This window comes from Martes martes, assembly GCF_963455335.1.
Source record: "Martes martes genome assembly, chromosome: 8".
NCBI classification, from domain to species: Eukaryota; Metazoa; Chordata; class Mammalia; order Carnivora; family Mustelidae; genus Martes; species Martes martes.
In genome coordinates this window covers 129,935,974-129,958,960 of record NC_137895.1, presented here as the reverse complement: position 1 = coordinate 129,958,960, position 22,987 = coordinate 129,935,974, and the positions used below count along the sequence as shown (strand labels likewise).

The following is a 22,987-nucleotide window of genomic DNA, read 5'->3' as shown; positions in this document are numbered from 1 at the left end:
GGATGTGCATTCTTTGTCACTTAATGTACCATAGTCCTGAAAGCGCAAGTCAGAGCAATTGGGCAAGGGAAAGAAATACAAGTTTCCAGATAGGAAAGGAAGTGGTAAAACCATCTCTATTTGAAGAGTACTTTATCTTATATATAGAAGATCCTTTTTCTGCATCAGTCGCGAGGATCATGTGGCTTTTTTCCTTATTCTACCAATAATGTGGGATATAACACTGATTGGTTTTTCTGTGTTGACCCAACCTTGTATTCCTAAGATAAATGCCACTTGCTCGTGGTGTATAATCCTTTATATGTGTTGCTGAATTGGGGTTGCTAGTATTTTGAGGAATAAGGATATTGGTCTTTAGATTTTCTTTTTCTAGTGATATCTTTGCCTGGTTTTGGTATCAGAGCAATCCCAGCCTCATATGATGGGTGGGAAGTGTTCTTGCTCTTTTTTGGGAAGCGTTTGTAAACTTTGATTGTGTTCATTGTTCTCTAAACTTCTGCTAGAATTCTCTAGTGAAGCCATCTCATCTTGGGCTTTTCTTTGTGGGAAGTTTTTTGACTACTGACTCTTTACTTATTAAAGGTTTATTCAGATTTTCAGTTTTAGTAGTACATCTCTAGTAATTTTGTCTATTGCATTTCGATTATCCAATTTGCTGGCATCCAGCTGTTCATAGTAGTCTCTTACAATCTTTTCATTTCTTCTTGGTAACAGTGTCCCCTCTTTCATTCCTAAATTAATAATTTGGGTCTTCTCTTTTTTATTGGTCTGTGTATGTTAAAGGTTTGTCCGTTTTGTTGATCCTTTCAAAGAATAAAAAATTAGTTTTTATGGATTCTCTCTGTTCTGAGAGGTATTAAAATGTTAGTGTATTTCTATGCTGGGAAATGCTAGTTTATTCTTAAATTTTAACATTTCCCTCCAATCCTCTGTATTACTCACACAGCTGTGTGTACACACACACACACACACACACACACACACACACACACACACACACACACACACGAGTCTAAGGAATATGGTTCACATAGTGGTGGAGTGTTGATAAGTCAAAATCTGCAGGAAAGGCCAGCAGGCTGGAGACCCAGAGATAAGTTGTAGTTCGAGTTCAAAGGCCATCTGCTGGCAGAATCCCTTTTTTAGGGTAGATTAATTTTTTTTCCCTTAATGGATTAGATGAGGCCCACCCACATTCTAGAGGGTAATCTGCTTTATTAAAAGTTCACTGATGTAAAGGTTAATCTCATCCAAGAAAACACCTTCACGGAAACATCTAGAATAATGTTTGATCAAATATCTGAGCACTATGGCCCAGTCAAGCTGACACATAAAATTAACAGTCACATTCTCCTACTCTAAGTATGCCTGTGGTAGTTATAGCATTGAAGACATATTTACTCTTGGGAGATTTGATAATGTCTTTCACATCAATTGCTTCTCTACTAAAAGAAGTCATTTAAACAATTCAAGTCAATAAAAATGGTTTTGTAACATTTTAGTCACTTAACTGCTTATCATACAAATGACCATGGTGTCCTGGTACACATCAAATCCTGATAGATACCACTATTTTCACACATACATTGTGGTGCCACAGATTTTAAAGAATATCCACATACACAGATGGATCTATAGCCATCCTCCGCACATGGCCCCTTTATCCAGTTCTAGGAAAGCTCTGGAAAATAGTCAAGAGAGTTTCCAGAAATGTAACCTTCTCCTGAGGGCTTTTCCAAGAACTGTTAAGAATTTCTGAGATTCTGGCTTATTTTAGAAACTTAGTCTTGCAGCCATCATCCACCTTCTGATTCTGTATCTTGGGGGCCCATAGAAGGAGAGGAAGAGGGGAAGTAATGTTCCCTGGACACACGGTACCCTTGAACCCAAAAAAATGGGGCTTCCCAGGGTCTACTAGTAGATTCAGGACCACTATTGATCTAAATCAGACCAGTAGCTCAGTGAGTATATCTGGTGATTTTCACTTTCTTTGATGTGCATAAAATCAAACATGAAACAGCATATGTAAGTAGCCCTTAACCTCATGACCGTTTTTGACAACCCACGTCAAAATGATCTAATTTGACTTTCAAAAGAAGTAACATTAGTCCAAGAATCTTTTTTTAGAAAAAAAAAAAAAAAGAGAGAGGCTTCCTTTTTTTAAAAGATTTTACTTATTTATTAGAGGGAGAGAAAGAGAGAGAGAGAGAGAGAGCAGGAACAGGGAAGAGAGGGAGAAAGAGGCTCCCTGGTGAGCAGGGAGCCTGACATGGGGCTCAGTACCAGGACCTTGGATCATGACCTGAGCTGAAGGCCGGTGCTTAACCCACTGAGCCACCCAGGTGCCCCTAATACTCCAAGAATTGAATGTCTATTTATGTAAAAATTATATCGTAAAACTGTATTTAATTACTGATATGAATGTTCACTCCGTGGTAGGATTCTTGCTGATGTGTAGCATGCTGCATTTCTCAAGGGTTTGTTCATCAGTAAAGAGATTGGGCTGGGGTGCCTGGGTGGCTCAGTGGGTTGGGCCTCTGCCTTCGGCTAGGGTCCTGATCTCAGGGTCCTGGGATCAAGCCCCGCATCGGGCTCTCTGCTCGGCGGGGAGCCTGCTTCCCCCTCTCTCTCTGCCTACTTCTGATCTCTCTCTGTCAAATAAATAAGATCTTTAAAAAAAAAAAAAAAGAGTTTGGGCTGTTACTGGAAGGAAGGAAAAGGCTCACCGAGTGGGCAGTGTAAGTTGTGTTAATTACATACGATTTTACGACAGTAATACAAAGATAAGTTGGTGATATCCTGTAACTATGAAGTGCAAAAACAGGGCCTTTTTAAAGCTGAATCCGTGTAAGTCAAGGGCTGCCTAGATATATAAAGATTGTCCAACCATTTATATGAGTATGTAAATTAGCAGGAGTGATTCATTTCCTTCTATGAGCTCTTGAAAATTTCATTTAGCTTTGGTGGCTCATGTGGGAGTTCCTGGTGTTCATGTATATGTGCGTGTGCGTGCGTATGTGCGTGTGTGCGCGCGTGCGTGCTGGCTTTCATACAGTTGTTCCGTATAGTAGCCAGTAGTGAAGATTCTCTCCTTTTTCCTCACGCAGTACGAAATAGTTCATGTGAAGAATTAGTTTTCTTTTTACATTGGCAAGAGTTACAGCATGTTTTTCCTCTGGTTAATTCATTATCAAAATCTTGCTTTAATCAATTAACAAAGCACTGCTTATCAGGCATCTGTCTTCGAACATAACGTCTTGCAAATGGTTTCCTGAAAACTCATCAGTTTCTCCACTTCTGCCCTTGCTGGAGTCCTTCATGCATTCTTTTAAAACAAGATCAGTTTTGGGACTTGTGTAAGTTAAGACTGTTCTTTCTATTTAACTGAAAGTGTTTACCATAAAGTTCAATATAAACAAAAGTGCCCATTCGCTGTTCTTTCAAATGTTATTATTTACCTTTCTCTATTTCTGTGTGTTTTTTTTCCTAATCCTTTTCTGTGTGTAAGCACCATTGATTCTCAACAAGTTACACTGTCTATTTTATAAATCTAGTAAAAATTCCCATTTGCTCTGTTCTTGAGTCATTTTATTAAGGAATGTTTTGTAGGTAAGTACAGCTGTGTCAAAATACACTGCCTTAATATTCTTCCAAAAAGTAAAATTTATACAAAGAGAACATTTAGAAGCATTCTTTTAAAAATGGTACAGGTTCTTTCTTGAACAAAACTCTGCATAATCTCAACATGTCTGGAATACTACTTGGAAATATTTTCTCTGACAGAAAGAAACCATTCCTGCTTGGAGAATTTTTGGTTGCATAGACGCAACTTAAAAAAAAAAATATTGCAATTTTAAAATCCAATTTTCCCCTCTTTTTAGAACTGTATTTTTTATATGTAATTCTATGTGTGCGTACCGTATTTTCTCATAATTTTGAAAGTGTAAGTAAAAACTCATTTCTTTATTAGCTGACTGGCAGAAAATGAAATTCTCATGTGGTTTCTCCTTTTTTATGGTAATCCTGTGCTATGCTTTAAAAAGAAATTGTTAGTGGTATCAGGAAAACTTTTTAAGACCTAAGTAGTTTTTTTCTTGGAAATTGCAAACTGATATCTTATATTAGCTTCCATGATTTCACTAGGCACTTTTGAGTTTCTATTTTTATTATAGCTTGAGATGAGCTGAGTGATTAAAGGATATTTATGGCGTTTGAACATTTCTTTAAGTTTTTTTGAGGGCATCTTAAAACCTGTAACATTTCAGAGACAAATTGTTTGTTCAAAAGCCTTGTTCCACTTTATACACAAAATTAGCATATGTAAAGTTGGTTAATGTAATTCATGGTAATGTTCCTGTGTCTGCGGTGATTTTTTTTTTTTCCCCTGACAGTGTTTTATAAGATGAATACAAGAAGCTGACTAACCCAGCTTCTTTAGATTTCTGTCACTTTTATAGTTTTGTATTGGCATTGCTTTTCAATTTAAACCTCCTCCCAAGATTTTTATCTGATTATTTGTTTGGTCTTAATTATCCTTAGTTGTCTTTGGGACAATTGTATGATTGGAGTACTATGGAACCATCATTTCAATAATAATTTTATCTTAGGACCTTGTTTACGTAGTTTTTACATGTCCATTATGACTTATTACAGCAACGTGGGCATTATATTAAAAATGTTTATTTTAATGGAAATTTTCAATGTTTTGTTGGCATGAGCCTAACACTGTATAATAATTTCCAGCTGCTTAGTTTTTATTAATGTCTACATGAGTTTTTTAATCTTCTTAAAAAGTTCGTTTACATTAAAATATTTTCTTCCTTGTAACTGAGGTACCTATTGAACTATTAAATATTAGCTTCGTCAAATTAATCCAGTGTTTTAAGATGCAAAAAATGATTTCACACAATGTTTGGTAGTTCTCCCAAGTTAAAAAAAGAAAAAAGAAAAAGAATCCACATTTTCATGTATTTAAGGAGAGAAAAAAGAATTGAAGTGTTTATTTTTATCTCCTTTTAAGAAAGTAAGCAGTTTTCTTGATTGTTTGGTATCAAATAAATGTATTTTGTTAAAAATTAGGAACTTCAGAGTGGATCCTTCCATAGATCTCTTAAGTTTTAAGGTGCCTGTGATCAATATTGCTATTTTATGATTCAAAGAATTTCGCTGAAATACTTTTCCCATTCTGCAAACATCTATAATATTTAAACATTAAAAGCTCATTATTATTGAAAACATTGAGAATATATAATATCTGATGTTTTTAGACCAAATTGGCTACATAAAAGAAATGTAACCAAAGACTGAAACTGTCCCACCTGAAAATTGTGGGTGGTAACATAGTTGTATTTATTTTCTTTGAATTAACAGAAAGGCAGATGTCACTTCACTTGTTCACTTGTGTGATTTCTGGTGCTGTGTTAGTATTGGTGATGAGTAGCCTTGATTCTGTTGGAGGTCCTTTGATGGTAATGGACATGTTTGGACATAAAATAAATGATCATGTGTTTTTTAATAAAATGCCATCTTAAGTGTCTTAAAGTTTTATGAAAAATAAGACTATTAAAATGATAAATATTTATATTATAAATTCACACTTAAGTTACTAATTTATGGGAGCCAATGAATATAATAACAATTTATGATTTTCAAAAAGGATTTTAATATTTTAACTTATTGGCTATTTCTAACTCTTGTGAATATAAAAATGTAGTCTGTCACCGTAATTATTTCAAAATATAGAAGACTAGACCCTGCCTCTGAGACATAGTCAAATGTATTTTGTCTTATGTGTTGGTATGACACACAAATACATCTGTCAGTAGTGGATTTCATTTGATTGTTCATATATTATGAGCTGTGTTTTGTGGACTTATTTTCAAATTTTAAAATTAACATTACAGAAAGTTTGAAAAATAGAACAATAAACAGTTGTCCACATCCCTCTCTCCCTAACACAACCATTGTCTGTCTTCATGCATTTTCTTCCACAATTTTGTATCCATACCAACTTTTATATTAGTAAAAAAGTAAAACTCATAAGTATAACTATTGTATTCTGTCCAGTGTTTTCCATTTATTATTATATCAAATGTATTTTATGGTGCTCTGTAGTTTTAGAATTATAATTTTAATGGCTTAACCTCATTTCTTTGAAAAAGTTGCATAATTTAATCATTCCCATACTTATGTATATGTTAAATACTTCAAGTTTTTTTTTTCTTTTGCTGTTAAAACATCACTAATATTTGAAATTATAGGATAGGTATATTACTTAATCTACAGTATGAAACTTATTTTAATAACAAATGACTCTTAATTTACATATGTAAGCATTAAGTTTTATACTCTCTGGATAAAGTCAGGTAGCTTTGTAAATGACCAAGTCACAACTTGCTGAGTTTAATTTTTTTTTTCACTTAATAGAAATGTCAGTGTCAAATTAGAGAACTTGCTAAAAATTTTAGTCCTAGTCATGAGCCTGTGTTGTGAAACCCCTTCTATTATAAGTATTTGGGAATATTTCCATGTCCTCTAATAGATCAGTAGCTTTTGGAGGGCAGAGACACCATTGTATATATTTTCAGATTTTACACACCATCTTGAATACAGAGGAGGATCAAAAGTGCATTTAATTATATCTGAAAAAAAGTCTCCAACAGAAAGGAGCTTATAATTTTTAAACCCCAAAACACACTGCTGGTTCTTCATCTTTTCCCATTTACTTACTACATAAAGTAACAGAAGGCTCACCACTTCTTCTATTCTACATCTCTATATTTGGAATAGTATTTCAACCTTGCCTCTTTCATCATGTAGGATTTCAACCACATCCTTGGTAATCTTTTTTGTCTTGTTTTGTTTCAGGTTTTTATTTAGATTCCAGTTAGCATATAGTGCAGTATTAGTTTGAGGAGTAGAATTTAGTGATCCATCACAACATATGCCCTCCTTAATACCCATCCCCCATCTTGCTTGTCCCCCATGCACCACCCCTCCTCAACCCTAAGTTTGTTCTCTATCCTTGAGTCTGTTTTATAGTTTGCCTCTCTTTTCCCCCCCATGTTCATGTGTTTCGTTTCTTAAATTCCACATATGAGTGAAATCGTATGGTATTTGTCTTTCTGAGTGGCTTCTATCACTAAGAGAAGGACCACTTAAACCCATGGAGTATTCTGCCTCCCTCATTGGGTTGCTATGGGAGGTAAATGAATTAAGCCACATAAAGGCTTCAAGGGGTGTCTGTTATCTCGTAAGTTCTCAATACATATCAACCACTGCCATCATGACTTCTGTTGTTTTGGTATTGATATCATCAATAAGAGAATTCTCTAAACTCAGACCAAGAATCACGTTTTTGGGTCCCTTTCTTCCTCTTTCTTTCTTTCTTGTCATAATAATAAGCCATCTGGTACTTTAGTACAAAGTATGTATCAACATAAAGGAGTGAAAGGATTATTCAGTAAGTATTTTTGGGACCATTGGTTAATTACTTAGAAAAATATAAAGTTACAGCCTCACCTCACAAGCTTGATCTCATGATTATAGCTGAGTAATTCCAGATGGGATTAAAAAAAAAAAAAAAGTAAGTGTAAAGCCCTGGAACCCATTTTTTTTCTAACTTAAGAAAATATAGGTGAAGATTTATCAGACCCAAGGATAGGAAAGTCCTAAAAACAGTGAAAGAAATCACAAAAGAAAGAAACAGACTCAGCTACATAAACATTTTAAATTTCTTCTAAATGGAAAATTGAAAATCTTAAAAAGTGTTTGCAATAACTTAGGGCCGAGGGCTGTGACCTTAAAAGATATGTGTATGTGTATATATTTATGAAGACCGTACTCAGAAAGTGATCAAAATGTAGTAAGCAGCAATTTACAAAGGAAATAAGAAATGCAAATGGATAATAAACTTGAAAAAAAGGTCAACCTCTGTAACAGTGAAGGTGAAATGGCATACAGGTTTTTCACTTTTAAATCACTGAAGATTTCAAAGCAATTAGAAATGTCTTTATGAGAGACTGGTGTAATATATGGGAAATTGTACTTTCTGCTGGTGGAAATGTACATTGGTATTCACTGATCTGAGAAGCATTTGGACAAGACCTATCTAGCTTCTGGCAATTTGTCCTAATGAAATAGTCCACGAGATGGAATAAAGGGAATGTTCAGGGATGGTTATTGCAATCTTCTTGAAATAAGGAACAAACACCAGGCAACATAAGTGTTTCCCTTTATAATAAAAAATTCTTTAAATAAAGCGTTGCAATTATGTGCTCAATTAATAAAGGGATCATAAATGATTTCTACTGGAAAATACGAGATAAGAAGTGTCTCCTTGTGATCAGGGGCCTGACCTGTGGCTGCAGTCCTACTCTAGAGTCACTTTCCTATTGTAGTAAAGTAAACGTGTTGTTCCTTTAAAACACACAAATCTCTAACAGCTGTGGGTAAGCTCGCTGGAAAAAGCCTGTCCATAAAAATGTTGAGCCAATTATAAATTACAAAAATGTGAAATATAAGGAAAAATATATTTTGTGTAAAACCGTTCCCTTATTCCAGATTCCTCATTACCATTCCTTTTCCCTTCCTTTTTAAAAGCCAGCTCTTGCTAAGACTTGCGTGTTGAAAATGAACGCGGGTTCAGTAGGTCCTACGTTGTTGATTCACAGGTACCTGAACGAACCCTTTGCATACATACTTTCCTTGTAAGTATACATTTTTAAACCTTCCTTTTAATAAGAGAACCACATAAAAGCTGAAGGGAAGAAATTGCCTCTTCCAGACACAGAATTAAGTTTCCTTTAACCTTAGACTTACTAAGATGTGTGCTGGCACATAGCTCATTATGGGACCCACGTTTGAAAATCAGAGCCTTAAACAGCGTGCCAAATGAGCCATCACCCCTGACTTCCTAGGGAGGATAGATTCTAGGGAAACAGCCTGTTTTGGTTTGAGAAACCGTCACAAGCAAGTACTCTGAATTTTGTGCCTTTTGTTGTATCCTCTGTTCTGGCTTTTTTTTTTTTTTTTTGGTTCCTCTGGGTTGGAAAATTTGTTTTATCCTGTATATTTATGTGTATGGAGTGCTATAAAGATGGAAAGTAGACAGGTGTCTGTGGATTAGGAGAGTACATGGTCATGATAAGTAAGAAGACAAGAGGGAAGGAGGCTATTTACATGTAAATTTTGTACAAGAAATAACACATAAGCTTAGAGTATCTTGTAGGGGGGGATAGCGAAAGGATAGTGCATACTAAATATTTCTGTCGTGTTTCGTTAAAATGCTTTACTACTTTAATAGGTACTTTTAATATTTAACATTTAAATCTAGCTGTAATTTTAATTTAAATATTCTTCTATAACAGCCATTTAAACCCTTATTAACAAGCCCCTTGTTTTTCCCTTTCTTGCTAGTCTGTGTGCTGTGGGAGTACAGGGAGGTATATGTTCCTGCCTTCCAGGTACTTTCAGTTAGTTGGAGACATAATCAAGTACTAATCTACAGCTAATATATGTAGGTATTTACCACCTGCCGGGTACTGGGCCAAATGCTTTATGTGAATTCTTTGTTTAATCTTTAACAACCTCATAAGGTTGATACTCTTATCCTCATTTTAAAGTTGAGAAGCGAGCCTTAGGGGAGTTTTTAAAATGTTGGCAAATCTCGTACAGCTAGTAGGTGTCAGAATCTAGATGCTGACCCAGACTTCGCCACCTCTGGTCCTCAAAAACAAAGTTGTTTTTTTGTTTTTGTTTTTGTTTTTGTTTTTTAAGATTTTATTTCTTTCAGAGAGTGAGCGGGAGCCCGAGCAGAGGGAGGGGGAAAGAATCTCAAGCAGATTCCGTGCTGAGCGCAGAGCCCGATGCGGGGCTGGATCCCGCGACTTTCAGATCAGACCTGAGCCAAAACCCAGAGTCGGTTGCTTCGCCAACTGAGCCACCCAGACGCGCCTGGCCTTCGATTTTTAACACTTGGTACTGCTGCTCTAATAGACGTGGTGTGGTGATCTGCCGTTTTTGCTTATTTTTGTGAGTGAGGATTTTGGGTCAGGACGCTGAACCTTCACAACCTGTGGAAATTCCAGAGTCATTGTCACCTAGAAAACTGGCGGGAATGAGATCAGGACCGTGTCACGGGGCATGGGCAGGTGGCATCTGTACCATCTGCGGGCCAGGGTGGTCTCCAGAGTTCCCTCCAGCTCTCTGCCTGTGTTTTGTCATTCGGCCTGCCTCTTAGAATTTTCTCTTGTGAAGATAGCAAATGTGCCCTGCTTTCTTTGTTGAAATTTACAATAAGAAGATGTGACAGGGGTGAAGTGGGGTTTTGTTAATTGCTTTTTTATATTACTTGAATTTATAAGACTTTTATCAATCACCTGTTATATACCAAGCCCGGGACAGCAAGTATCACCAAACCGTCCTGTGAGACCATAGTCCCCGTCTTTGATGTCCAGAGAATCTCACATCAGAAATCCGATTACCTGCACTTTCTCCTACTATCTCTTTATTGTTTATAATGAAAGCAAAAACGTCAGTTAATTGTAAAAACGCAATCGGGTAAACACTTTCACTGAGATTCAGGACTTAGCTGGGATTCGTGGCTCAGAAATTTTCAAGTTTTTCCTTTTGGACTTCATTTGCTGTGGATGAAACATTTCTGTCCTGGTTAGATTCATTCCCGGGCCGTAAGTTTGTAGGGACTTGAGGGAAACCCTCCCTCCGTGCAAAGAATAATCCTGAAGAAATTTCCCTTTCCACCCACTTATCCTTTAACTGCCTTCCGTGAGACAAGAACTGTGGGAACCTGAAATGAGAAACGCTGAAATGGCAGCATCGAAGAGTTAGGAGAGCTGGCGTGTGGTCTGTGTGCTAAACCGGACGCCATCTACTGCTGGATTCCTGGGTGGGCCAGCCGTCACAGGTGACAGAGCTGGGGCGGGGTCAGGATGGCATCACCAATTTCTGCAAATTGGTAAGAGAGTTGTCTGAGAAGCATGTCGCTCCAGCACTGGGAGCAGTTGTAGGGATCCCCCCACTTCTGGCGTGGCATTGCGAGGACTCCCATGTAAAGGAACCCTTTTCCTATGTTTTCATGAGTCTTTCCCAATATCCAAAAAAAATACAAGAGATTAATAATTTCCCAATATCCTAAAAAAATACAAGTGATTAAATAATATATAGAGAAGTTTGAACTCTGCCTGCATGAGTGGTTTTAGAATTGACACTTCGTCCTAGGGCCAGGTTGGCACATTCCCCATTTGCTTTCTCTGAATCTCGTCCTTGGACAGGTACCAGTGTTTTATTCCTTGTCCTGTTTGCCTTTTCCTCTTTGCCTTCTGCCTTTGATACGAAAGCTTTAGTGATGGACTCTTGTCTCAAATCCTTTGTAAATCTTTTCCCTCAAATAATCTGAGTACCTGCTCAAAGTCAGAATGACTTGTGGTGGGCCATAGAGCTCTATTATCAGGTGAACATTTTATCACCCCCTTCTTAATATCTTGGCTGATTTTTATTAAACTGTGAATCCATAAATTGAGTGCTATAACTCCAGGGTTACTGATCATTGCTTTTAATATTGGCCTTTATTTTGAATCCTGGTAATTTCTTAAATGCTTAATTTCTTAAATGCATACTTACATTTCTTTCTAGAAAGAGAGAAAGAAAGGGACCCAAAGAGGTGATTCTTGGTCTGAGTTTAGAGAAATCTTATTGATTATATCAATACCCAAACAAATATATTCTCTTTTCCAAGGGAATATATTTTTATATACTTAAAAATGTCCTTGCATTTTGCTTTGTACCATGGAGCGGATATGAATATAAATAATATTTCAATAAGTAGAACAGTTTTCCTTAAAGTCTGGATTTTGAGGGTGAAGTCAAGAACTGATTCACATCTTACCGAATTTATACTGTGTTGTATGGATGAAATCATGCTGTGTGTGATGAGCATCACTGTTCTAGAAAGGAAATAAATCCCAAACAATGCAACAACACGAAGAGCAAGCAGAATGAAATGGGGGTTCACTGGGAACAAGAATATTTGCCTTAGCTTTTTAAGCCCATGTGTTTAATGACAGCCTTGAGCTTTAAGCACTTAAATTTATTGAAGTACTTGTACAGTTATTTTAGGAAAAGATCATGTGATCTGTTGATAAGAGTACACACTTGAGACTATGAATCTTATTCCCAAAATTCACTAGGCTTCAATTATAAAACCATGGACTTTTCCATAGGAGAAGAAGAACCCGGACGTGATCATTTACTGCCCCCGCACCCCCCAATGCTGGAATCTTGTAAAAGTCAAAGAACTTGCTCTTCTCTTGGCCTGATCCCTGTTTGGTGTGTGTGACACTGAGCTCTCCCTAAATTAGTTTCCTTTTTATTTAATAATAGATTCTTGTCTGTGCCACTGGTATGTTGTTAGGTTGTGCTTACAATCCAATATATTCCAGTATTTTTGAATGAGGGAATTCAGCATTTATATTTTAAATGTTTCTACAGTGCTTTTAACTTTCTCTTATCAGCTGTGTTCAGTCAGTCATGATAAACTGTTTCCAACTTATTTGGCTTTATTACACAATTACTTTACTCATTGATTTCTGAGAACTCTTTATGGTTTGGAACCAAATACAATATTATTACAACTCTAAAAATAAATGTTCAAGGATTCTCTTATAAATGGTTGCTTTAGTGAAATTGTGTAGTATCTGTGTGTTTTCTCATACTAAATGTACTTGTGACAATATTCTGGTTCAAAAAATCCAAACCAACTTTTGAGGGTTTTTTCATTTTTTGTGTTTTGGGAGGTTTCTTTCGTTAGTTCTTTTTACTAAAAATACATATATATGTTTTTTTGCAGCTGGTTTTAGGAGAAGTTTTCGTCTTAGTAGGAAAGATAAGAAAACAAATAAGTCCATGTATGAATGCAAGAAGAGTGACCAGTACGACACCGCTGATGTGCCCACATATGAGGAAGTGACGCCGTATCGGCGGCAAACGAACGAAAAATACCGGCTTGTAGTCCTGGTTGGTAAGTGTGCCTTTTGGGTTAATTCTGACGAAACAAGCGAGGTAGGAAGAATTTAACTTCAAAGAGCACGGTGCTTGAAGATTTCAAGCCAAAGAAAATCTTCTTAAATTTAAAAAAATTTTTATTAACATATTATGTATTATTAGCCCCAGGGGTACAGGTCTGTGAATCGCCGGGTTTACACACTTCACAGCACTCACCGTAGCACATATGCTCCTCAATGTCCATAACCCAACCACCCTCACCCTCCCCCTGGCAACCCTCAGTTTGGTGAGATTAAGAGTCTCTCATGGTTTGTCCCCTCCCGATCCCATCTTGTTTCATTTTTTCCTTCCCTGCCCCCCAAGCCCCCCACTTTGCCTCTCAACTTCCTCATATCAGGGAATCATATGATAATTGTCTTTCTCTGATTGACCTATTTTGCTCAGCATAATACCTTCTAGTTTCATCCATGTCGTTAGCCTGTCTTCTTGAATGAGCTTTGGCAGTTTGTGTCTTTGAAAGAATTTGTCCATTTCACCTAAGTTGCCAATTGTAGAAGCATAAAGTTGTTCACAATATTCTCTTATTATCCTTTAACTCTATGTAAGGTCTGTAGTAATGTCTCCACTTTCCTTCTTGTTATTGGTAATTTGTGTCTTCACTCTTAAATCAGGTGTGTATTGCTCCATAATAAGTTCTTGGATTTCATGTGTGGAATTCTGTAGGACTCAGAGTTTAAGTCTTCATAATCTGCATATTCATAGCTTCAGTTTACTACAAACTTAGTGACTTTAAAATAGCACATACTTATTATTTGAAAGTTTCTGCAGGTCAGAATTTAGAGCATTCTGGCTTGACTTGGCTGGGTCCTCTGCTTCAGGATCTCTTATAAGGCTTCTCAAGTCTTGACCACGGGTAGGTGTCTCAGTTTGAATGTTAGACTGATAAAAGATCTACTTCGAGTAATCCACCCTCAGTTCCTTGTGATGTGGGCTTCTGCAGCGTGGTAGCCTGCTTCATCAGAGTGTATAAACTGAGAAGGCAAAAGAACAGAACATCCCGTATTCTGTTGGTTAGAAGCAAATCACAGATTTTACCCACAATCAATGAGAGTGAATTGCACAAAGGTGTGAAAAGCAGGAGGGTGGGGATCATTGTTGGCCTTTGTAGAGTCTACCTGCCTTTTTCTAAATTTATTGATCTTTTACAAGACCACTTGTATATTGAAATTGTTTTTTTCTTTTCTCAATTTTGCTGATTTGTGTTCTTTATTATTTCCTTCTTCTGCTTACTTTGGACTTATTTTTCTTTTTTTCTAGTTTTATAAAGTTAAATCTTAGACTATTGACTAGAATCACTTTTTAAAAAAATCTAAGTGTTATTAGGCATAAATTTAAGTTTCCCTCTAAGCACTGCAACCTACAAATTTTGATCTGGTTTATCTTTATACCATTTCACTCAAATCAGAATACTTTCTAATTCCCTTTGTGATTTCTTTGATCCTCAAGTTGTTTAGAGTGTGTTATTTAATTTCCAAATACTTGAGGATTATCCAAATATCTTTCTATTACTGATTTCTTGTTTAATTTCATTATGGTCAGACGATATGCTTTGTATGATTTCAATTCTTTTAAATTTATCAGATTTTTGTTTGTTACTTTGTTTTTTGACCAGGACATGGTCCATGTTATTGGATGTTCTATGTGCACTTAAAAATAATGTGTAGTCTGCTGTTATCGAATGGAGTGTTTGGTGTAATTTAAGTCAAGTTGGTTGATGATGTTATTTAGGTCTTCCATATTCTTACTAATTTTTTGTCCACTTATTCTGTTAATTGTTGGGAGAGGAGTGTTAAATTCTCTGTCATTGTAGATTTGTCTATTTCTCTTTTCACATCAGTTAGCTTTTAAGACATTTAGAAACTCTGTTGTTGAGTATATATACACTTGGGAGTATTATGTTTTCTTAATGAGTTGACCTTCTTATTACGTGATGTCCTCTTTTATCCCTGGTAATATTCATTGTTCTGAAGTCTGCTTTGTGTGATATATAACATGGCCACTAAGTTTTCCTTTGCTTGTTGTTTGCATGATACATCTTTTCCTGTCCTTTTACTTTAACCCATCTATGTGTTTATTATTAAAGTGGGCTGTTTGTTTTTTACAGATGGCATAGTCTTGGGTCTTGTTGTAGTTGTCTAGTCTAATGATCTACATCTTTAATTGGTATGTTTGGACCATTTATATTTAATATAAACTATTGATATGGTTGAATTTAGGTCTATTATTTTCATTTTAGGTCTACTGTTTTTCTGTTTGTCCCTTTGTATTTTGTTTCTCTGTTCTTTCCTGCCTTCTTTTGGTATCTCTTTTCTTATTTGATTTTTGATATATCTGATGACTTTTTTGCTTTACCTCTGAATGTAATTACTCTCTAATTGATTTTGAGGGTTTTTTTAATCTTTGATTTTCAGAAGTTGGATTATGATGTATCTATTTGTGCTTTAAGTTTAATGTGCCTGGGTTTACCGAACATCTGAAATCTGTACATTTATGACTTTCACCAAATTTTGGAAACTTTTGGCCATAATTTTTTCAAAGATTTTTTTTTGCCCTAATCTCTTTCCCCTCCACTTCTGGGACTCCGGTAGCACGTGTGTTAGACCCTTTAGTATTGTCTCACAGTATCCTAAGGCTCTGATTTTTGTTTTTTTTTTTTAGTGGTTTTGTTTTTCAAATTTGACAATTTCTTTTGGTCTATCTTCAAGATCTCTGACTCCTTCCTTCATCATCACTGTGTTGCTCTGTTTCCTGCTGGCCAAATAATTATCTTTCTGATATTGTATTTTTTTTCTATTGTGAAATTGCCAACTTTTTTCATTGTTTTTGTTTATCAAGTTCAAGTAAGAACTTGATTTTTACATTCATTTCAGGTGTGTTTAGTTTTGCCTCATGAAGCTTAGTTAAGATAACTATTGTTTATCCAATGTAATTCCTTATCTTGTGGTTGGCATCTGTCGATTTTTTTTTTTTAAATCCATCATCTGTGTGTGTTGAATAACTTTCTTCTGTATCCTAGACATTTTGAACATTATTTTGTATAGACTTTGGATCTTACTATATTCCTCTGGGAAAATGTTCCGTTTTTTAGCAGACTGTCAGCCCGATTAGGCTTATTCTGTTTGCCTCAGTTCAGTTTTCGAGTCTTTGCTGTGCTGCTTTGAGTGTATTTCTTGCATGTGGCATTTGTGTCAGTCAGACACTTACAGAGTGGTTTTAATCTTAGTTATGCTGTTTTGGGTTCATCTCACGTATGTACGTCTTAGGAGTGAGCCCATCACTTTCGTGGGGTTTTAGCACAGTCCACTGCCGTCTCTGAATGGAGAGTCATCCTCTGGCAAAGCCTAAGAACAAAGAAAGAGAAACAGGGAAACTTCATCACTTTGGGGGTCATCTTTCCACATCTGACATCCTTTTATACTCTGCCTGCTTTCTTTTTTTTTTAATTTTTTTTATTATTTTATTTATTTATTTATTTATTTATTTATTTATTTTTTAAGGATTTTATTTATTTATTTGACAGACAGAGGTCACAAGTAGGCAGAGAGACAGGCAGAGAGAGAGGGGGAAGCAGGCTCCCCGCTGAGCAGAGAGCCCGATGCGGGGCTCCATCCCAGGACCCTGGGATCATGACCCGAGCCGAAAACAGAGGCCTTAAACCACCGAGCCACCCAGGCGCCCCACTCTGCCTGCTTTCGTTTGTTTTTTCAGAGTCTGCACATTTTTGTGTTGCCTTTTGTGTGCTGGCCAGAGGTTTTAATTGTGATCGGTGTGGGAGACAGGCTGTAGTGTGCTTATCCCACCAGAGTGGAGCTAGACCTCCTCAAAGCTTTAAACTCCTGTCCCAGATACAATTTGCCCTTTGTCACTGGTGTATCTTAATCAGCCTTCTCAAAATTGAGTGCTGTTACCCAAACTCTCGTGTCTCCTGCTCAGAGTTTTAAAGGGTTATCAGGACAGAATACCACAGCACCTTCTACACTACCTTTTAGTAAAATCACGCCCCTGAAAATATGTATCACAGCATTCCATTGTCAGCCCCAATCACAGGTGATCTCAACTAGCATAAATGCTAGTTGTTTGGGTCCACAGTCACTGAACTAAAATTCACCTGGCTGAAATCTTCAGTGAAGATGTTAATTTAATTGTATGCATTTAAGTTGCCCTAAATCCCCTTTGCCTCTTGATCTGTGGGTTCCTGGCACCTGATGGTGGATTGAATATGGACTCTGTCCTGTGGGCCTCGTGCCTTACTTTCTGACAGACATTCTGCTGCTTGTTCTTCTCACTGTATTTTTACATTCCCAGCAGGATCCTGTAGCCTTTTTTTTTTTTTTTTTTTAAGCCCTGTGATGTCACTCATACTGCAGTGACTGTTCTTTCTCTGTCTCCTGCTTGGAATTCCTTAAGTTTCTGAGGCCTGGTTCTCAGCAGAGATTTTACCCCTTTATCTCCCAGAAGGAGGGTTGCCCTCAAGATATTCCTAAACTGGAGATGCTGAATGTTGACCCTTCCGTTACGGCCAGTGAAGATTCCCAGTTCCTCTGCTATGAGCTTCTCCCCCATTCATGTTTCCTTACTCTTTGGAGTTTTCCAACCTTAAGTAAATAATTAATTGCGTTATTTCAATGACAACCAAATATCCCTTTTTACTACTTAGATTTCTCTACCAGTAATATCTAACAATAATGTTTCATTATCCTCTGCTGTTCCCAACTGCTTTCAAACAGTCCCAGCTGAGTTTTTAACTTCTGTCTTTTCTCAAATGGGTCCTGTCCTTCCTCTCTCCTGTGTCATAACAGTAACCAATGTGTATTGAGTACCACACATTGAGTTAAGGGCTACGCATGTAGTATTTCATCTAGTCCTTGGCGTGAGTGTGAGGTAAAAACTTGTATCATCCTCCAGAAGAAGAAACTGAAGCACAAAAAGGAGAAGTGAGTTACTTTGCCCAAGCTTGTGCAGCTGTGAAGTTGTAGAGCTGATTCAGACCTGAATACTCCAAGACCAGAACCTTCTGTAACTGGAGCCCACGGCGCTAGAGCACCTGGCTCCATGAGTCCCAAACAGACCAGATTTGGCCACTTACACTGACAAAATCCAGAGGCAGAGAGAGAGTGGTGGTGAAGCAGGAAAGGAATTTATTTCAGTGCGGCCAGCACTGGGAGGACAGTGAATTGACATCTCAAAGACTGTCTTCAGAGCGCTGGAAATACTTCTGGGTTTATGTAAGAAACATGTAGTGGGACACAGGTCAGTGTGCAGTGAAGACGAGGTCAGTCACTATCTTCAGGTCAATTATGCGGGGCCCTGCTGGTATCAAGGCATCCTTATTCCTTGAGGGGTAGTTCGGGTTCCCATCGTGGGATGCTTTGCCTGAGTTAAAAGATGAGTTTAGGGGCGCCTGGGTGCCTCAATCAGTGGAGCATGTGAGTTTTTCTCAGGTCATAATCTCAGGGTCATGGGATCGAACCTCACATCTGGCTCCAAGCTCAGCAGGGAATCTGCTTGAGACTTTCTCTCTCCTTTGCCCCTTTGTGCACATGTACACACACACACACACACACACTCTCTCTCTCTCTCTCTCTCTCGAATAAATAATCTTTTTTTTAATGTAGGACAAATGGAGGTAAAATTGGGGCACCTGGGTTGTTCAGTCAGTTAAGTGACCAACTCTTGATCTCAACTCAGGTCTTGATCTAAGGATTGTGATTCAAGCCCCACATTGGGCTCCATGCCAAGCATTTTTTTTTTTCTTAAAGGAAGTAAAGTCCTCTTTCAGATCCCCACGGTCAAAACACCATTCCATTTCTATGGAGGGAAAAGGGACAGTGGTCATTTCTTCTGCAGTTACTTCCTACTGACCAGGGATGATGTAGGGATTTTGGAATGGAGGATTTTGACAGGGTGGGGGAATTTCATTGCTTGAGTCTCTCCTGAGATGCAGAGTAGGGTAGTAAGGCATCTCCATGCTGGTAGGAGTGACATAGGCTCCTGTCTCACAAATAGAAAAAGTGAAACCACAATCAAAGAGAAAAGGACAAGAAGCATAGCAGTGCTTAGCAGAGTATATTTCCATTTGGAAAGAATTCGATTAAGTCAACTGCTAAAAGGATGTAGAACCAGGGCATCTATAGCAATGATGTGTCTACTTGAATCTTTCATGGCTTCAGACACGTTCTTTGAGTAATTTGGAATATATATTACAACAGTCTGTTTTAATGAGAGCACAGGTTCCTCCTTGGGCTGCAGTCAAAACACCAATGGCCATCTGGTTTTGAAGGACGACTCTTTGAATTCATGTGGTTTCCTTATTTAGCAGAGTGGCTGTGTACTGAGTTTGATTAAAGATGGCCACTGTATGGTTGGTTTAAGCCTCTTGTAATTCTGCATCAACAGAGCTGGCTTCTGGGACATATATATGGCAAGGGATAGAATCATCAAGAAACCCTCACTGCCCAATGTCTAGCTTTAATAATATCCCGATTATGAGGCATCACTGGCAAGTGGCAGACTTCCCAGGAGATACAGGCGTCCATAAGTGCATTGTCCAGTCCCATCATAAGGAAGGGAGGGCCTTATTTCCATAGCTAGCCCCATGGAATAGGGTAAGCTCTGGCTTTTGAGGAGCGATTTTGCCATTCCATCCACATACTGAGACATAGTAAAACTTTAGGGACATATAATTATATATATTATATATGATATATGTATGATATATATGGTATGTGTAATATCTATCATATAATTTCTACAACAGTTATAGCATTTACCCATACAATATAACCTGAAAAAGCTTAAACATCGTTTGTATGACAGTGCTTCCCATCTAACTTAACTATCATGTAACTTAATAAATAAGCATAATTAGTCAAGAAGACTTTGTTTAGAATATGAAGCTTGGGAAGTTTGTAAAAATCTCAGAAGGTTTTAAAGCACATATGTAAATAAGATTACAGTTGATTATAAAAGTCTTTCATTATCTGTTTAATCAAGGTGGTAATGAGAAGGTTATATAGTTGTGAGCAAAACTTAGCTCCTTTAATATTGAGAAGCTTTAACTTTCTTAAGTAATCAAAGACCTAAAAAGACAAGACATAGAAACTTTGGTTTTCTGAACAGATTAAAAAAACAACAACAAAACCAAGAACTCTGTTTACAATTTCTTACAGAGCAGACCAACAATCCAAGAAAACTTTATCTTTTTAACAGACAGAAAAGCTAAATTTCAGTCTTATACAGGTATACTTTTAAAACTCATTCATTCCAGTGTTAGTCCTGACCATTTATAAACTTATTTTCCAAAGAGTCCCCTTCACAAACCTTCTACACCTTCCTTTTTCAATCAGATGTTATCCAAAGCCTTCTAACCAGTACCATTTTAGGACAAAATTACTTTCTCTTTTCCTCAACAAAAATATATTCCCATTCCTCGTACCTTTCTTATCAAAAATACATCTTATTCTCCTTGTATATGGAGTAGCTTTCCTTTTTTCTAATAGTCTCAATTACATTTATCAGAATTCTTAATGCTTAGAGTCCTTAATTTCTACTAAAAACCGGGTGGTAAGCAATTGTGAACTGCTAAATCAGAATTCTTCAGGTTGGAAATTAATATATTTCATAATTTCTGGAAACATGTGTTTTTTCATAATACAGTCTTTTGACCAAGCATAAAATGTGTTTGCTGGCAGACCCAAATTTATCTTCAGTTTCTCTTATCACAGGAAGCCCAAAGCAGATAAACCTATATTCAGTAATGAAGATTTCAGTACTTTTTCTTATTTGGAAAAGATGTAGATATCCAAGAAGTTTAAACCAACATATCGTTTAACCGAGCAAAACTTCAAATTTTAGCTTAACAAAGATTTTGAAAGCTATACACCTTTTTTTTTTTAATTCAGCCTACTTGCTCTCAACAATTACCCATGAAAACTGCATGAGATCAAATTAACCACCGTTTTAAGTCCTCTTTTTGCGACAGATAGCAGTAGAGATACCCTTCAGTAAACCTGGGTATAGAATGTGACCTTTAGTAAAGCTTGGTAGAATACAAGTTTTATAATTAACGCTGATAACTCTAAAGACATGTCTATTTGAATTAAGCTGACCATCCTGAATTAGCTTTAATCCCCAATATGTGGCATCCAAGTCCACTAAAAAGTTCATCATTTTGCTCCCCCCTGGTCAGTGTCACTTGGGGCTCCTGGGGAAGGATCTGAAGTGGGCAGTTTAAGTCCGGGGGAGCCTCAGGAAGCCTTCGTGCTTCCCTCTGAACCTCCTAAGGAAGTAGCTCAACAGCTAAGGGTGCTCTTTGCTCCTTGAAACGAGGGTAGGAGGCGCGGGAGCCGGTGGCTTTGGAAGCACCAAGGCTGGGATAGGAGCCATCCTCGGGAACCACGCAGCTGATGCTACAGAGACAGGAGGAGGGGAAGGCAGAGGCGGAGGTGTAAGGTCCCACCAGCAAGGCGGACGGTGAATTTAAAGTTTGAACCAACATTCCTTTATCTCCATGTCCTGTCTCTCCCTCCTGCAAAAGAGCTGTTCTCTCTGGTTGCTTTTCTGCGCTGTGCACCGTAAATTCGCAATAGGTCCTCATGGGCTTCCTTTGGGAACAGAAGGAATCTTCCTAGGCAGAGGTTCAGGAAGGACCCAGGAGCAACACAGCTGCGACGACGTGAAGCCCGGAGTACCTGTTAGCATTTGTTCTTCCCCCAAAGTAGGGGGTATCCACCCACTAAACCACACGGCTTCCTAGACAAGCTAAGAGAGCCAAGCCAAACCCCCTGTTCAGAGGCAATGAAGTGGGAGGAAGGAGTCCGAGAGCCATTCAGTGGCCATCTTTCCTCTGAGCGTAACATACTCATGTCAGACGGTGTTATAATGAAAATTCATTTTCTTCTTAGTCATAGGCTTATAACTAAAAGGAGACCAGTCAGCCAGTGTTTTCTCTAGGGCGCTCGGGGAGGGGATAAGAGTTAGCATTCTGTCTTGTACACACAAACTCAACGGCGATCTCCCCAGATGTGGACCCTGGCTTCCCTTTTACCTCTCATCCGCTCTTTTTTCCAGCAGTACCTTCACGAATTACAGGGACCCATAGTCACAACTCATGCTGCACCAGCCTGAGCAAATGGGTTACGAAGTTCAGAAGTACCCAACAGCAGGGAACCCGAGAAGGACAGGGGCGGCAGGTGGTGTGCATTTATCAGCAAGACTTAGCAGGAGCCAAATCTCTGGGGTCTGCTACTGCTTCTTAGTTGTTTCTCTGTTTCACCAAATGTGGTCAAGGCTGTTGATGCCAGTTCTGGGAAAGAAAGACAGTCCTCGAAACGAAACAGGTTTTGGCAGCCGCAGAGGACTTCCTGTCCTCCCCGCCCGGGATGGACTAGCCAGGAGTAGCTGACTCTGACCTGTCGCAGCCCCTGGCTCGGGAACTAAACCATGAGCCTGCGGCCAAGTGCTGCGTCCCGGGGAGGCCCGTGGGGGCTGGACCAGTCAGAAGTACAGCTCCTGGCTGGCTCGCCAAAACTGTGGCCACCCGGCTCCGGGGGTCCCAGACACACCGGGTGCAGCCGCTCGCTGTTGACAGAATCCACAGAGAGACCAGCGCTGGTGAAACAAGAAAGGAATTAGATTTGAGTGAGGCCAGCACCTGAAGTCGGCAGACTTGTGTCTCAGAAACGGTCTCCAAAGCATTGGAAATACTTGTAGGTTCACGTAAGGCAGAGTGGGACAGGTTGGTGGGTCCATGCGGGCGGCCAGTGAAGGTCAGGTCGTCATTGTCTTGGGACCACTCCCATGGGGTCTTGCTGGCTCAGGGCGTCCTTACTGCTTCGGGGGGGAGTTTGGGTTCCCATCATGGGATGCTTTGCCCACAAGGGTCCTTTGCTTGAGTTAAGAGAGAAGC

General features: G+C 38.2%; 1 protein-coding gene across 2 annotated transcripts in view; it reads left to right on the top strand.

The window, feature by feature from the left end:
- MPP7 (MAGUK p55 scaffold protein 7) overlaps nt 1-22,987 on the top strand; it is a 290,474-nt gene that overhangs the window by 227,688 nt on the left and 39,799 nt on the right. For both annotated transcript variants that reach the window (XM_080812558.1, XM_080812557.1), the window contains one exon: nt 12,866-13,036. In XM_080812558.1, coding sequence (XP_080668684.1) covers nt 12,866-13,036 — 171 coding nt within the window. The remainder of the gene's footprint in view (nt 1-12,865; nt 13,037-22,987) is intronic.